A 17381-nucleotide genomic window follows, 5' to 3' on the forward strand; every position below is an offset into this window, starting at 1 on the left:
GAATTCTCTGAACTTTTGTATATTATTGGGCACCAAATTCCCCCACTAAAATTATAAATATAGGCCAATTGATTTCTGGTAACCCCCAATTTACAGTATTTTGTTTGGTGGAGAGAGGGAGGGGGTTTTGACCGTATTTATGAATGAATTGGCTGTAGTTTAGTACTTTCAGTTCTTATTGGGTGGCAAATCTCTCCACCAAAAATTATAAATATAGTACCACTTTTTCGGGTAGCCCCCATATACGGGTACCCTAAAATTTTCTGTACTTTGAGGTTCTTGAGCGCGTTTTCCAGCCGAATTCGCTCTAATTTGGTATTTTGTAGTCGTATGTGGTAGCAAATCTCCCTACCAAAATTATTAATATTCGCCCACTTTTAGGGATATAACTCCTTTTTATACCCGTCACCTCACTGTGGTACAAGGTAATATGTCTTATGTTTGTAACAGACAAAAGGAATGGAGATAGACCCATGGTTCCTTTCGAGAATATGAATCAGAATTGCTTTCTGAGTCGATCGATGCATGTCTGTCTGTCCGTCCGCCCATGTATTTTTGTGAACAAAGTACAGATCGCATTTATGATCCGATTTCGATGACATATCAGTTATTTGGTACAAGGAGGAACTCTATTGAAATTGTAGAAAATTGGTTCAGATTTAGATATAGTTTCGTTCGATTTTATGTCAATATTGGTCCGATTGAGACAAAATTTTGCACAGCGTACATAATTAGGTCTAGATTGATGTGTGTCAAGTTTAGTTGAAATGGGTTCAGGTTTATATTTAGCTCCCATATATAGTTTCGTCCGATTTTATGTAAATGGAGCTCCATACTGCCAAAATTGGTCTGTTTGAGACAAAATTTTGCAAAGAGTACCGAATTAGGCGTTGATTACACCATGCGAAGTTTTGTTTAAATCGGTTCAGATTTAGATATAGCTGCATATATAGTTTCGTCCGATTATATGTAAATGGCGCACCGAGGAATCTATTTTCGTTCTATATTCACGAAATTTAGCAGCACGTATAGATTTTAGTCTAGCATGCTTGGGTTAAGGTTGAAATCGGTTCAGATTTAAATATAGCTCACATATCGACGCCTCCGAACCATAGTATGCTAAGTCTGAAAAGTGAGTTTTTCAATAGAAGCTTTCAAAGTATGGAAGTTTCTTTATTTTTACGTGCAATGCTAAGTACATTTTTGCTTATAACTTTGGTTTGGAGTGGCCGATGATTACCAAAATTTCAGAGAATATAAATTAAGGACCATAGTATCTAATAACGTAAAGAACTTTAAAACATGCTAAGTCGACTTAGCATACTATGGTTCGGAGGCGTCGATATATACTTTAGTCCTATTTTATGTAAATGGGGCACCGTAAATCCTGTTCTATTTGCACCATATGTTGCTGTTGCAATCGGTTCATATGTAGATGTAGCTCCCTCATATATTTTTGTCCGATTTTATGAAAATGGGGCAAATGGAGAAGACTATGTATGTTCACTTTACATTAAATATTGCATAGTTTATTGGATTGAAGACGTTTCAGGTTTAGATATTGTTTCCATATATATTTTCATCCGATTTCATCAAGATGATGTAGCTAATAATTTAAGTTTGTCCGCTTAGGACGAATTAGTGCACAACGTACCAAATCGAACTTACAATAAGGTGTATTGGATTTTGTGTCGAGATAAATTTTGGATAGCGCTCTGTGTTGCAGCACACCAAATGGTGGATGCCATGGTTGCTCCAATTAGTACATTTAAATATAGATCTTATAAATATTTTGCTCGATGATTGAAATTAATTTTTTCATAAATTTCAGATTGGTTTGTGTATGGGTTGTTTAATTAAGTTCAAATATCTATGTACTTCACGCAGTTAATTTCGTCCGATTCCATTTCAATGGTCCTCTAAAGAAGCTATGCCTATTCTATCTAAATAATATTGTACATATGAGCATATTTTTTATGCACCCAAAGTGGTCAAGGGTATCATTTAGTCGGCCCGGTCCGACTTTTGAACTTTCTTTGCTGGTTAATATTAAAATACTTATCTAATTTGTTCCGTGTGTTGGGGTTTTCCCCATATAGGCGTATTCTACCATAGTATGGCGGATATTCGTTACCCGAAATTGTCAGTTCTTACCCTTCAAAGTGTGGAATTCGAAGACGATTTAGCCATCTGTTGTAATCATTTCGCCTTCTAAGGATATCGTGATAAAAGACTCAAACCTGACGATAATGGAATATATCGACTGCCATTTAGGTATCTCCCCAATATAATGATACCTCCTGAAGGAAAGTATTGAGATACGAAAATATTGGGTTCGAAATTGGCATATATCGGTCATTAATTAGACATAGCTCTTCATTTTATGATAACCCCAAATATTCGCTAATTCCTAATCAATATAGGTCCCGTTTAGACATAACCTCATATATCTTTGCCCTCTAAATTGCTCATGTCCCACTCTACCATGCGTTATCAATATCGGTCCGCGGTCCAAGTTTTGGAGTTTCAGATTCTAGAAAAAATCCCCGTTATATGTACACATTTTGATATGATCCCTATATTTTCCAATGTTCGGCCCGGTCGAACTAACGCCTTTTTTATTGTTTTTCTTTTTTGATTGAAAAAAATATATTGAAAATGTTGATCTTTTTTGGGGGAGACAACAGAAGAAGTGAACCAATGGGTCCCATCTTCGGACTTGATCTAGGTTCGGTAAGGATACTAGGTTATGCAAAGTTTTGTTGAAAATTCCATTCGCCTGGTATTGGTCCCATCTTCGAACTTGACCTAGGCTTTGTAAATATAATAGGTTGTACAAAGTTTGGTTCAAATCGGATATTCCATTCGTCTGATATTGGATTCATAAATATTAAAATTTTGTATCCTTTGTTGGGGGGTATCCGAAGGAGGGGACCAATGGGTCCCATCATCGGACTTGCTATAAGCTTGGTAAAGATAATAGGTTGTACACAGTTTGGTTTAAATCGGATTGTTCGCATGATAATATGAAATTAATTTTTTAGCACAATTTTGTCCGTTTTGTGGGGGAGGTACCAGAAGGAGTGGACCGATATTCTCCATATTCGAACTTGAACTAAGTTTGGCAAAAATATTATGATGTGCAAAGTTTGGATAAAATCGGTTACTTCCTTCAAGAGAACGAACGAACGAACGGACAGATGTAATCCAGTCACATTTCATAAGTGACCATCAGCAGACTGGCTACGATTCTCGTGGAGCTCCTGATAGTATTCAACGCATCCCTTCCATGACAGGTCGTCAATAACAGTTTTTTTAATGTGACGGTGTCCTGACTACCTCGATCTTATCATTAAACCACAATCATTCCTTAGTCATAAACAACAAATCCTCAACAGAGCGCTGTAGGGAGGGTGCCGTGACAGCGTAAATATTTCAGAAGCGATGTGAAACGTAACGAAATCTACTACAAACCGCCCATACCCCGAATCCGGCATAGCTCTTTCAAAGTTTCGTGCGTGGTAATCTCTTGGATGACTATTACCTTATTAGGATCCATGTGTAACCAGGATGCACTGACTACATAGCCCAAGTATTTGGTTTCATTCTTAAAGAATTCATTCTTGACGGAGTTGATGCAAAGCCAAACTTCACGCAACCGTCGAAATACTTCCAGGATTTTTTAAGATTAATAAAATAAACATACGTCAATCCACTTATACGGTTTAGTACTCTCTGTAGCAGGAACAGAATTAAAGCCAAACGGCATGACTTCCAACCCTCGCATCATTATTTATATTGGCCAATGTAATCGCGGAACTATAAGAGATGTGCGTCGGCTCTATGTATCCATGTGCCTAGAATTCATTTATTTTGCCATCAACAATTGCCTAAATTACATGGTTTCGATATTTATATCTAAGTTTAAACGAAGGACATCATTCATAATAATCTTGTATGTGGCCATTATATATGGCCCACGTGTCATTTTCTAACATGGCCCGTCCATATGTCACTCTTGCACATTGAAAACGGACATAAGACCGGAACACATTACGCGACTTTGGTCAAAAAATTCAGGACCAAATCTTCTGTGGCATCCGGCATAAAAGGAAATCGCATCCGAATTAGCCGGTTGCCAAAGGCACGAATGGTATCAACGGCTTCAAAAAATTGGTGTCAGGCACCATTTGCAGAACGCAGAGTTCTCGGTGCATTGGTCCAAATTTTCCTATTTGAATTAAAAAAAAATTTAAAAAAAAATTATTCAAGATTCGAATTTTTGTTGTTTAAGTGTAAATATATATGGGACCAAGACATGTAGTAAAAGCCATATCGGATAGCATGCGTCAAATTAATACCCAAACTCCTAAGGCATTTTTTCTTCTCTTTGGTACGCTCATAAAATAGAAATCCCAAACATAATTTCAAGTCCTTCAATATTTGATATTAGTTCCAACCCTCACTTCCTTGTAAAAATTTTGTCAATATTTACTTTTGCTCAACTTATTCGTATATGAATAATCGAATATGTTCTTTAACATTTAATTTGGCTGACAAATAAATAGAGACCTAGTTAACAATAATACCAATAAACGGAAAGACAGAAAAAATAACAACTATTAATTCCGCATTTTCGACCCAATTAATTTTGTAATTTTTTGCCGACTTGTACGTCTTTGATTGAATACCGGACAGTTAACCCAGTTACGCTAAAATATGCAACGCTAACAATTTTACCATTTTTTCGATTGTATAAAACCAACGAATGGCAGTGTAGAGTATTCAGTTTCAATTTGACATTTTTTAATTGAAGATAACATCAACACTCCGAGTTCACCATGAAATCGTTTGTTTGCATTGCCATCGTATTGGCCTGTTTGGCAGCCGCAATCCGTGCCGATGAAAATCCTGTTCGTGAAGAAAGATCATCGGGTCAGAGTGGAGTCACCGGAACTACTTTCAATGGTGCTGGCGTGGTGCCCAAATACAATGTTCGTGAGGAAAGATCATCGGGTAATACCGCACCTGTTGGTAACACTTACAACGCGGGTGTTGCTCCCACCTACAATGTTCGTGAAGAGAGGTCATCTGGTGGTACTCCCGTAGTTACAGCATACAATGGTGCCAATACTCATGGAACAGCATTCAATGGAGCATCAACATCCACCTATAATGTACGTGATGAAAGATCTACTACTGGCACCAATTCGGGTGTTTCCACGTTCAGTGCTCCTGTGGCCCCAACCTACAATGTTCGCGAAGAAAGATCAAGCGGTGGCAATGTTGGTGGCAGCCTTTTGGGGGGTACTCAAGGATTGAACTTGGCCGGTCATTTGGCACCCACCTATAATGTTCGTGAGGAAAGATCTCCAACTGGTAACTTCGGTTACAATCTACCACTTGTTCCCCTCTACAATGTTAGACAAGAACGGTCTTATGGTGCTGGTCCTTCATCATCTTCGTATGGTGCCGCCGCTGCTGCTGCCGGTGCTGCTGCATACAATGCTCCTGCTGCACCTCAATATAGTGCCCCAGCTGCTCCACCAGCACCTGCTCCAGTCACCATTCCAGCACCACCATGCCCCAAAAACTATTTATTCAGCTGCCAACCAAGTTTGACTCCAGCTCCGTGTTCCCAAGCCGCTGCCTATGGTAATGCTGGTTCGTATTCCCACAATTATCCTGTATATGCCGCACCCCAATACAATTTCCGTCCATATTATTAGACTATGAATGATTTTGATGTGAACAATAAAATGGAATTGATAACTACTATTAATAAATTATTTTAAAGCATTTACTTGTGTGTGTGTTTTTATAAGAATGGTATCCTCATATTGGGAACATATAACGAACTGAAAGGTAAGAGATAGGAGGTAGGTATATCATTCAGTCGTTCATCATCACATAGAGTTCATTCGCATCTCATCTTTAAAACTGAACCTTTATAAAACTCAGATTTGATTGACTTCCGCAACCAATCTTTGATATGTTTAAGGTTATTGACAACCTAAAACACCCAAACAAGCGCTATATATTCTAAAGCGGAGTGAACCAAATTGTTTTCCAACACATTTGTATAAACAATCCGATGCATATTTCACAAATCTCGTAAAAATATGGAATTCCAAACTAAGTTCCTTATTAATGCCACATTGTACTCATCCTCTAAATCCAAAGAGAGAAAATAAAAACCAGTAAGGAAAGTAGTAAAGTCGGACGGGGCCGACTTTATGATACCCTTCACCACTATGGGTATATTAAACAGGACTTTTAACATGAAATTGGATGAAATAAAATATGTGATATTTATCTAAATGTGCATCAACTTAGATCTATCCATAAAGTATGTAAATCGACTTCAAACAAATATAAATAGGTCATCCGTTGGGCTATGTCTGTACTTCTAGAAAACGCAACTACGTAATTCTATGCTCAATTTTGTACGTTGTGCAACATTTGATCTGACTAACATGAGGAGATTGATGCCCAATTTACTTGAAATAGGGCGAAAATATATATGGAAGCTATATCCAAATACTAAGCGATTTCAAACAAACTTGTCACAGGTAAGGTTATACTAATTTCAGAACGTTTTGTTCCTATCAGCCTATTGGTTCCTTGGTGCGTCAATTACTTAAAATCCATCTATAATAAAAGGGAGCTATATCTAAATCTGGACCGATTTTCACGAAACAAGGCAAACATCACTCTAGGCTCAATTCAGTACGTTATGCCAAATTTCCTGCAAATCGAAGGATATATAGGGACATTGGGGCACCATTTACATGAAATCGGACGAAACTATATATGGGAGCTATATCTAAATCTGGACCGATTCTCTTGAAACTTGGTAGATATTACTGTAGGCTTAATTCAGTTCGTAATGCCAAATTTCGTGCAAATCGAAAGATATATAGGGACTTTGGTGCACCATTTACATGAAATCGGACGAACCTATATATGGGAGCTATATCTAAATCTGGACCGATTTTCACGAAACTTGACAGGCATCATTCTAAGCTCAATTCAATACGTTATGCCAAATTTCGTGCAAATCTAAAGATATATAGCGACTTTGGTGCACCATTTACATGAAATCGGGGGAAACTATATATGGGAGCTATATCTAAATCAGGACCGATTTTCATGAAACTTGGAAGACATCATTCGTGGCTCAATTAAGTACGTTATGCCAAATTTCCTGCAAATCGAATGATATATAGGGACATTGGGGGCACCATTTACATGAAATCGGACGAAACTATATATGGGAGCTATATCTAAATCTGGACTGATTTTCACGAAACTTAACAGGCATCATTCTAGGCTCAATTCAGTACGTAATGCCAAATTTCGTGCAAATCGAAAGATATATAGGGACTTTGGTGCACCATTTACATGAAATCGGGCGAAACTATATAAGGGAGCTATATCTAAATCTGGACCTATTTTCACGAAACATGGCAGGCATCATTCTAGGCTCAATTCAGCACGTTATGCCAAATTTCGTGCAAATCGAAAGATATATAGGGTTTTTTGGGGCACCATTTACATGAAATCGGAATAGTACTTCTATTGACGCATTAAATTTTCACGGTATGAGTTTGATTTTCAAATGTTAACAAATGTCAGGACATCTGTAAACAAGTAAAAATCTTAAAGTTCGGCCGATCAGAACTCCGTATACCCTGCACCATGTGGAGTGTATTAAAAATTTCTAAAAAAATGGTTGGGTACTACATTTGGCTGATATATCATTTTTCGTTGGAAGGGCTTCAGCTCGATGTGGAGTTGCGTCATCAATCGGGTGCTTGACCAAAAAAAAAGCGTCGACTCCTCACCAAGGAGGAAGTGAAGCTTTGCAGCGGACCCTCGAATTGATATCGGCGGATTGGCTTCAGAGTGCTCATTGAGTACTCTGAGCTTCCCCAAAGGGGCGCTGGCCGTTAGGCGGGAATCATATAAAACCCACAGGATTCATAATCGCATGCTGGTAGGTTGTTTATTTGGTAAAATGAAAAGTCAAATTAAGAGGGCCTTTGTATGGAGCCATGTACAAATCACGAACCTAATCTGAAACATTCAGGAAAGAATTTTTTTCACTAGGAATCCGAAATGTCAGATTTAGCCACTCGAAAATGGGTTGCGTCCCACTATATAATGGATTTATATCAAAATAGGACCTACATCACAGCCACTTCGGCGTGGAAAGGTTCTAAATCTTAAAAGGGGCAAATAGGATGGAACCTCTATGTGCAAACCTTCACCTTGACAATTTTATTAGTGGGCAAATTTGGCACACCATTCAAATAAAAAGTTTTAAATTATAGTCAATTTGATGATGACGGAGCCCGACGCCCTTAAATTTCGTTCTCTGGGGCCTATCACGAAACTTAGACCCACATTGATAATTTTCGGTAGGGAACTTTTTACCTAATGAGAATCAAAAATATGAAAATAACAGCCAATCTGCTAATTCCTCTTAAAACATTTTTAGCACTTTTTAAAAATTTTTAGCACTTTCTATCACTTTTGGAAACAAAATCTAGCATTTTTTTTTTAAACAATGTTTTGGCAACACTGCTTGACACACATATATCGGAATCTGAACCGATTTTCAGGAAACTTAATACACTGCATTCTAGACCTAATTCAGTACGCTATGTCAAATTTCGTGCGAATCGAAAGATATATAGACACTTCGGTACACCATTTACTTAAAATCCGACGAAAATATATATGGGAAGTATATCTAATTCCTTGTGCCGTACAAGTGACCTATGCCAATTTTCATCCAATTCGGATCATATATGCGACCTGTACTCTGTTTACAATTTAACATCAACAGGCGGACGGACGGACATGCATAAATCGACATAGAAAGTTGTTTTATGCATATTCTCAAAAGGAAAGGTCCTTCAACACACTGTGGTACCCTGTACCACAGTTTTGTCCAAGCAAAAATTTAAAAAATAATGAAGTTTGCATAAAGGGAACAAAAATTTTAACAAAATAGCGGAACTTTGAAAAACATTTTAGAAAATCGCCTTTTTTGTCCACAAATCAATTTAAACAATAAGGAAGATCTTCACCGATTAGAGTTATACTAGTTCATACGATAGCTATACACTTACAGAGAAACGTCCCAAAAATTGAAATCGGTTCTGTTATTAGTTGAACGCTGTTTGAAGGAAAACGCTATTCAAGTTTGAGAAGCCTTCATGCGTCACCTATCGGGTTTCTCTTCAAAATTTTCACATGAAATGTTATGGGAACATTCTTGAATTAGTGTAGGTTCGAATTAAATTAAATACAAAATTAAATTTTTTAAAACCGAGAATGGGGGTCCCCTTAATATTTTTTTAAGTAAATAAAGTACCTGATTTAACACAGGAAACCCCAACATGATATTAGAAAAAAGTTATACTGCATTTTTTAATTTTGCATCTTGTGTTCCAATGTTCCGAATAAGACGAAAATTAGCATAGCGTGCCAAATTGAGTCTAGAATGGTGTGTGTTAAATTTCATAAATCGTGTAAAATTCTTTAAAATTGCATAAAACATACAAAAGAATCGATATAGACAATGGTTACTTTGGATAATCATTTTCCGAGTCTATTTAGGCATGTCCATCAGTCCGTCTGTTTGTCAATTTATGATCCGAATGATATGCAATTTGGCACAGAAAATGGGCTCAGCTTTAGATATAACTCCCATCAGGAACGTATACAGGATTTCATTGTGTCCAAAAATAATTTTTTTGTGTGAAAAAAATATAGTTTCTAGGCTCACAATTCGTACGACCGATTTATTCCTCCCTCCCCCTTGTCATCAAAAGTAAGCATAGCTCTTAACACACCACCTCCCCCCACGCTTACTTGAACATTGGTATACAAATTTTTAATTTAATGCATTCTGTTTTTCTTAATCATTCATGTGCAGCAGTTAAAATTCCAGATATAACAAATAGGCTTTGGATAGAGGACTTTAACGCAAACTTTCATTTAAACAAAATTTATTGATACGGCAGTGTGGACTTGGGCTGCCAGCATAGAACTACTGCTGACATAATCACCTTTTCAACCAAATAAACTTTTGGTCCAATTTATAGAAAACCAATTTGCGTTAATTTGACCCGCTAAATATGTTCAGGTCATAATTGTAGTCTGAAGAGCAATCAGTGAAAAAATACAAAATTAAAATGTTGGCCTATTTTATCCGATAAATAGAGGGGTTCTTTGGCCCGAACCTGCATGCACAATTATATGGCGATTGGTGCATAACTGTGGCCTTGTCAAGAGAGGTGGATCTGAGACCGATATTTCGCGGCGTTACAAACTCTTGGCACAATACCATTACAAAATAGTTGTGTGGGGTAAACAAATAGGATTATCTAAAAAACTATAAATTTTAAACATTGTATGTTGTTCACCCATTAACAGAACCCATAACCCATTTTTACTTCAAGGTCATTTCAAAAGAAATCTATACCACTAAAGAAGCGAAACATTTGGAACTATGTATGTCTTCATATTACGAACGGAAACTATATCATAACACACTTTTACCATTAAACAAGCTAAACAACTAAGAAAAAAGAAACACCAATGACCGATATCTTAAGTATGTCACCCTAAACTTCTTGGTCACTTTAGAAATTGTGACACCACCACTAACTGCATAGTTTGCATTTATAAAAAATGTATTTAATCAACGAATTATAATTGAAGAGTATTCAGTCATTATCAGGTCAGCGACAATTTTCATCGTCTACTTCGCATCAACGGCATCATGAAATATTTCATTGTTGTGTTCCTGTTATTTGTTGCCTATGTTTCGGCAGATTATGGCAATGCAGCCGGTGGTGGTGCTCAACGATATGGTGGTGGTGTTCCTGTGACAATTCCTGCTCCTCCTTGCCCTAAAAACTATTTGTTTAGCTGTCAGCCCAGCCTCAGTCCAGCTCCTTGTTCTCCTCCTGCTGCTGCCGGTTCTGCGGGTGCTTACTCTCAACAATATCCTATGTATGTCCCACCTCAACCCTTTAATGGAATTCAAGTTAATTTAGATGGATACCGATACTAAAAATAATGGATGCAATGAAGATTTAAATAAATACGTTAATACTTATTATGGAAAGGGACATGTTTTTAATTTATATTCCAAATATAAAAGGTGAAGTATTGTTTACAATAAGTGGGGTTGTTTGGATTTTGAGTAGCCAGTCCGTTGTAAAAAATATAATTTGGTGAAACATTATATGACTATAGTATGGAAATTTACCCAATCCAACTATGTAGCCCTAATAATTCAAACTGGTGAACGGATCCGTATAGTCGCACGTAACCGACCATATGGCAAAATTTCTCTTGTAGCAATGATAATATTATATTAAACCATATAAGGATAAGTATACACCATATAAAAATGTCAGTAATTCAAATTAAAAGTCAACCATCTCACATTCAAACACTGGCTACATGGGGTCATATCTTCCCGTAGTGAACATATATATCATAATATGGAAATTGTGTCACATTTCACACAAATCGTTTAGTCCATTTGACCGGCTAAATAGTAATCGATTGTACACTAAAGAGTCTCCAGCCAGATCATCGTCATAACATCTAGAGCGACTAGAAAAACAGTTTATACTAAGGTTTTGGACCATTTCATCCACTAAATATAATCCGATCACCACCGAGAACTACTGAAATTTTCCTTGACCATTAATGAAACTTCATGCCAACAGCTCTAAACTTGCCCCCTTAGTATGATAATGGGAATACCAATCAATATCTGAATACACCGAGTAAATATCCCAAAATAATTGGTATCAACTTTAAAAGTCTGTTGACCAATCTTCATCAAACCTGTAGTTTTTCTACATTCTTCATTAGTGTTGGCGGTTTATTTGGGATACCATTTGTATTTTGTTTTTGCAAAATAGTCAGGCTGAATCCCAGTTTGTTGCTTTTATAATAAACAACTATTTATTAGTGGGGAATGTATGGCATTTTTTGCCGAGGGGTAAGGCAGGGAAGACTATAGTTTCGGATCACGCCACTGATCCTCATCAGTTCCCTTAGTTTTTTGTTGGGATATTCTCCCCAGAAGCTATTGCTAGAGATGGTATTTACCGGGTAAATACCCAAGGGGTGGGTAAATACCGGGTAAATAACCATTTGCGGGTATTTATTTGGGTATTTACTATATTGACACATGTTTCTAATGACAAAGCAAATATAGAAATCCAACATGGGGTCCCTGGGTTCAAGTTTTGATATAGCCCCCATATAACCGTATCTCCCGATTTAAGGTATTTTTTGCCTATTAGACACATTTTACAACCAAATTGGCTATAATTTGGCACAGAGTGTTCTTTTTGGGTACCAAATGTCCATGCAAAATTTTATGTATGTAGGTCCACGTCTACTGGTAGCCCCCATACAAAGGTACCCCTATTTTGAGTTATATGGGGGCTATATCAAAACTTGGACCCAGGGACTCCATGTTGGATTTCTATATTTGCTTTGTCATTAGAAACATGTGTGCAAAATTTTGGCCGCTTATGTCAAGTGGTTCGGCAGTTAGTGAGTTTATACCCAATTTTTGGGTAAAAACTCGGGTATTTACCCAAGTTTTTACCCACGTCTTTAAAGTATCGTAAAACTATTCATTCTAAATCGATTTGATAACAGAAACCCGGAAATAGGGTGCAAGATGTTGTATTACCGATTCAATATAGTAAATACCCAAATAAATACCCACAAATGGGTATTTACCCAATTTACCGGGTATTTACCCTTTGGGTATTTACCCACTGCCCATCTCTAGCTATTGCTTCTGTACAAAAAACCTTTCAAACCCAAATGTCTCTTGTAACAAATACATACATTCTGTCAAATATTCCTCATTCGATTTGACTGAAGACAAAAATAAACTGCAATAGGCTCAAACAAGGATATAAAGCTTTTTTATATCCTGAGCGTTATGGCTAATGAGGGTATATACACCTTGATATGGCAAAAATGTGCCTCATCGAAATATTGGATTTAGACCCCATGTTTCTTTGGACCCAATTCGTTTCAGACAATTTGGAGTTGGTTTACTCTCTAAAGGACTAACCGATTTCATCCCAACTTTGCACAGCGTAATATTTTTTCAAACTTCACACACTGCACAACCTATTATCTTAACCAAGTCCACATTAAGTCCAACAATTGGACCCATTGTTCCACTTGTACTTGTACCTCCCCCACAAATGTTCAACATTTTCTATATTTGTAAATCCAATATAAGTATGTAATGTACGATTTGAAATTTATTTAAGGGACTGATATAAGCAATAAAATTGCTCGACTCTGAAATAGACTCCTAGACTTATAAAAATCGCCCAAAATAAATAAATTATATATAACTTCTATTTTGTATTGAATTTGAACTTTGTTCTGGAATTGATTGGACAAACGCTGTTGGATATGATTTATATGAAATCGGAATCTTAAAAGATATTAATCAATATATACATAAAATCGGACTAAAATATACAAAGGAGGGAAAAAGTTTACGAATGCTGGCAAATTCCTTCCTTTAACACTTAAAATGTCTTTAATGAATGAGATCCTAATATAAATGTTTTAGGTTTGATTATTCATTTATTATATACATTTTTATAATCTTCACCACTCTGTGGTACAGAGTATTATGTCTTTGTGCATATGTTTGTAACAGTCGCTATATATCCTTCGATTTACACAAAATTTGATACAGCGTAATGAATTAGGTCTAGAATGATGGGTGTTAAGTTTCGTGAAAATCGGCTGAGATTTGGATATAGCTCCCATATGTATTTTCGTCCGATTTTAGGTAAATAGTGCACCAAAGTCCCTTTATAGGCTTCGATTTGCACAAAATTTGGCTAAGCGTTCTAAGTTGAATCTAGAATGATGAGTTTCGAGTTTCGAGAAAATCGGACGAGATTTCGACATATCTCCCATATACATATATTTTCGTCCGATTTTATGTAAATGGTGCACCAAACTCCCAATAATTTTCCGATTAATTCAATATTTTTCTCTCAAATCGGTACAGATTTAGATATAGCTCCCATATATAGTTTCGTAAGATATTTTGTAAATGGTGCACCAAATTCCCAAGGCTTGTCCGATTGATACAACATTTTGTACTGTGTATTGAAATAGGCCCAGTTTTTTTTTGAAACCGGTTCAGATGTAGATAACTCCCATATATAGTTTGTTCCGATTTTAGGTAAATGGTGCATCAAATTCCCAATATTTGTCCAATTGAGACAAAATCTTGCGCAGATAGGTTTATGCGAAGTTCAGTTAAAAACGGTGCAGATTTAGATATAGCTCCCACATATGTTTTCGTCCAATTTAAGTAAATGGTACACCGAAGAGCCTACGTTTATTCGATTCACAAGTTGCAAAAATCGTGTTAAATTTAGATATATCTCCCATATATATTTTAGTCTGATTTTATGTAAATAGTGCACCGATGAGCCTTCAGATTTATATTAAGCTCCACATACATTATCTTTCCCCGATTTCATACAAACGACATGCAATATTTCTGTTTTTATACCCTTCACCAAACTGTGGTACAGGGTATTATGTCTTTGTGCATATGTTTCTAACAGGCAAAAATAATTGAGATAGACCCATGGTTCTTTTAGAGAATATGCATAGAATCACTTTCTGAGTCGATTTATGCATGTCCGTCCGTCTGTTGATGTTAAATTGTAGATATAGCTCCCATATATATTTTCGTCCGATTTAAGGTAAATGGTGCACCAAAGTCCCTATATTTCTTTCGATTTGTACGAAATTTGGCACAATAAGGTCTAGAATGATTTGTGTAAAGTTTCGCGAAAATCGGTTCAGATGCAGATATAGCTCCCATATATAGCTTCTCCCGATTTTAGGTAAATAGACCACTAAAGTCCCTGGAAATCTTTTGATTCGCACGAATTTTGGCATAGCGTACTGAATTAATTCTAGAATGATGTGTGAAAAGTTTCGTGAAAATCGGTTCAGATTTAGATATAGCTCCCATATATATATATATATATATTCGTCCGATTTCAGGTAAATTGTGTACCAATGTACCTATATATCTTTCGATTTGCACCGATTTTGGTATAAGGTACTGAATTAAGTCTAGAATGATGTTGCTAAGCTTCGTGAAAAGATCCATAGCTAGGCCGATTGATACAACGCACTGAAGTAATATAAATTAGTCTCTGGCAAGTTTCCCTGAAATCGGTTTAGATATAGATATATAACAAACACGAGACATCTGTTAGGATACATATGTAGAATATACCCAAAGTGGTGAAGGGTATCATATAGTCGGCCCAGTTCGACTTTACTACTTTCCTTACTGGTTTTAATTTGTTCAAATATCTATTTAGATCACACATTTAGTTTCGCCGTCCGACTTTTGAACTTTCCATACTGGTTATGTAATTTTCACACAAAAGTCCTGGTCCATCTGACCAGCTAAACATGCTTATTCGTTGGCGCCTACTCCATGTGACCTCTATAGAGACCAGAAAAACAAAGAGAAATGATTTTGGTCGATTTCAACATCTTATTGAACACAATACGTGTCTTCATTGGCCAGAACAGTTACTCTTTTATTCTTGGGCAATAAAAACCTATAATACCCTCACAATATATCTTGTAATTCAAAGTTCCTTATTCGTATCTAAGTATTAAAATAAATTTTTATAAAATATAGACTTCATTATAAACTAAATATAAACAAATTTATTCATATACAATTTTTAGCACTTTTTCTGGCATTTTTTTTTTAATTTTTAGCAGTTTTTAGCATACGAAATTTGGATGAATGCCTGACATTATTCGGAAAGCGTTGCGTGATTGGACATTACATGAAATAGGACAAATTGTATAACTGAGTCTTATCTAAATCATTGACATTGTCTACTGAGCTACATTTTCAATATAACATTTCCAGGAAAACGAACGAAAATATTTATGGGAGCTATATCTAAATCTGAACCGTTTCTCACCAAGTTCATTAGCATTCATCGTTTAGCTAAGTAAATGATCAGTATGTGTTGTCCCCCCGAAATGGTTGAAAAAATAATCTGCTCAAGAATACACACAATAAAAGAGTCAATCATGTTATAAGTTTATCATTTCATTTATTCAGTTCCATATCACATCAATTTTCAGTCTTTAGTTTTGATTATCATAGCTCTGATAATTGAAACCATATGGAGGTAGAGCATAATTGAAATAATTATTCGAATAAGAACCAGCACCCCCAAACCCTGCACGTGTTGCAGCTTGGGCACATGGAGCTGGTCGCAGCTGGGGTTGACAAGAGAAGATGTAATTTTTAGGGCATGGTGGGGCTGGAATAGTAACAGGAGCTGGGACTGGTGCAGGTGCTGGAGCGGATACTGGCGCTGCAACGGGAGCTGGTGGTGGAGCAGGTACCGCAACAGGAGCTGGAGCAGCAAAAGAGACTGGAGCTGCAACAGGTGCTGGTGCTGGGGCTGCAGCAGGAGCTGAATCTGAGGATTTATTTGAGACCGGACTTGGAGCGTGACTATGACCATGGTGACCATATGCAGCGGCGGGATTTTGAAGTGGAACACCAGCATTATATGGAGCGTGACTGTGGCCATGGTGACCATTTGCAGCGGCGGGATTTTGAGATGGAGCACCAGCATTATATGCAGCTGCGAAGGCAGCATGAGCTGGCCCATAAGCAACTGGACCACCACCAGGAGCTGCACCATATGCAGCTAAGGGTATGGGACCACATGAAGCCGAACAGGCAGCAATGGTTGCAACAAATACAGCGACAGCGAATGTAATAGAGGAATACATTTTGTTATTTTGTTTATTTTTGGCAAAAAATAATTTAATTAATTGGTTAATGCGTTGAATTTCGTTGAATAACTGAATGAATTGTTCGCAGAGTTTGCCATTAAAATACTATCGGTGATGTTGATTTGATTGACCAAAATTTTGAAATGCTGACATGCGTTTTACCATTTGGCTATGCTGTGGCGACTATGATTATCTGGCATAATGCAAAGTGAGCGGCATTGAAACACATATTTTAAAGAATGAAAACGTTACAAATCTTTTTTGTGACCCTTTTTTTTTTTTTTTTTTTTTTTGAAGAATATTTAAAAAAAAGTATTTGAATTATTATTCTAAAATTAAATAAAAAAGGTGGTAAAAATATGTTATGTGGCAAAATTTAAAATAGCCAATACATTTAGACATGTCAACCTAGAGATATGGGCCAGAAATAACCGGGATTAAACTGCTTATACCACGAAGCAATGTGAAAATTTCTTTAATTG

At 36.6% G+C, this 17381-nt stretch overlaps 2 protein-coding genes across 2 annotated transcripts; one reads left to right on the forward strand and one right to left on the reverse strand.

The window, feature by feature from the left end:
* Positions 1-4841: 4841 nt before the first annotated feature.
* Positions 4842-5729, forward strand: LOC133329801 (uncharacterized). The gene has a single exon (XM_061538264.1). The coding sequence runs from the start codon at positions 4842-4844 to the stop codon at positions 5727-5729; it is 888 nt and encodes a 295-aa protein (XP_061394248.1).
* Positions 5730-16236: 10507 nt separating this feature from the next.
* On the reverse strand, positions 16237-16896 carry LOC133329802 (vitelline membrane protein Vm26Ab-like). The gene has a single exon (XM_061538265.1). It carries the CDS (start codon positions 16894-16896, stop codon positions 16237-16239), a length of 660 nt encoding a protein of 219 aa, XP_061394249.1.
* Positions 16897-17381: the final 485 nt, after the last annotated feature.

The sequence above is a fragment of the Musca vetustissima genome, unplaced genomic scaffold (genome assembly GCF_032173495.1).
Source record: "Musca vetustissima isolate MV318-11 ecotype Yass unplaced genomic scaffold, APGP_CSIRO_Mvet_v1 utg18421, whole genome shotgun sequence".
In the NCBI taxonomy this organism is placed as follows: Eukaryota; Metazoa; Arthropoda; class Insecta; order Diptera; family Muscidae; genus Musca; species Musca vetustissima.

Bases quoted from the DNA above. Each gene is read 5' to 3' on its own strand.
- LOC133329801 (XM_061538264.1), top strand. From the start codon at position 4,842: ATGAAATCGTTTGTTTGCATTGCCATCGTATTGGCCTGTTTGGCAGCC.
- LOC133329802 (XM_061538265.1), bottom strand. From the start codon at position 16,896: ATGTATTCCTCTATTACATTCGCTGTCGCTGTATTTGTTGCAACCATT.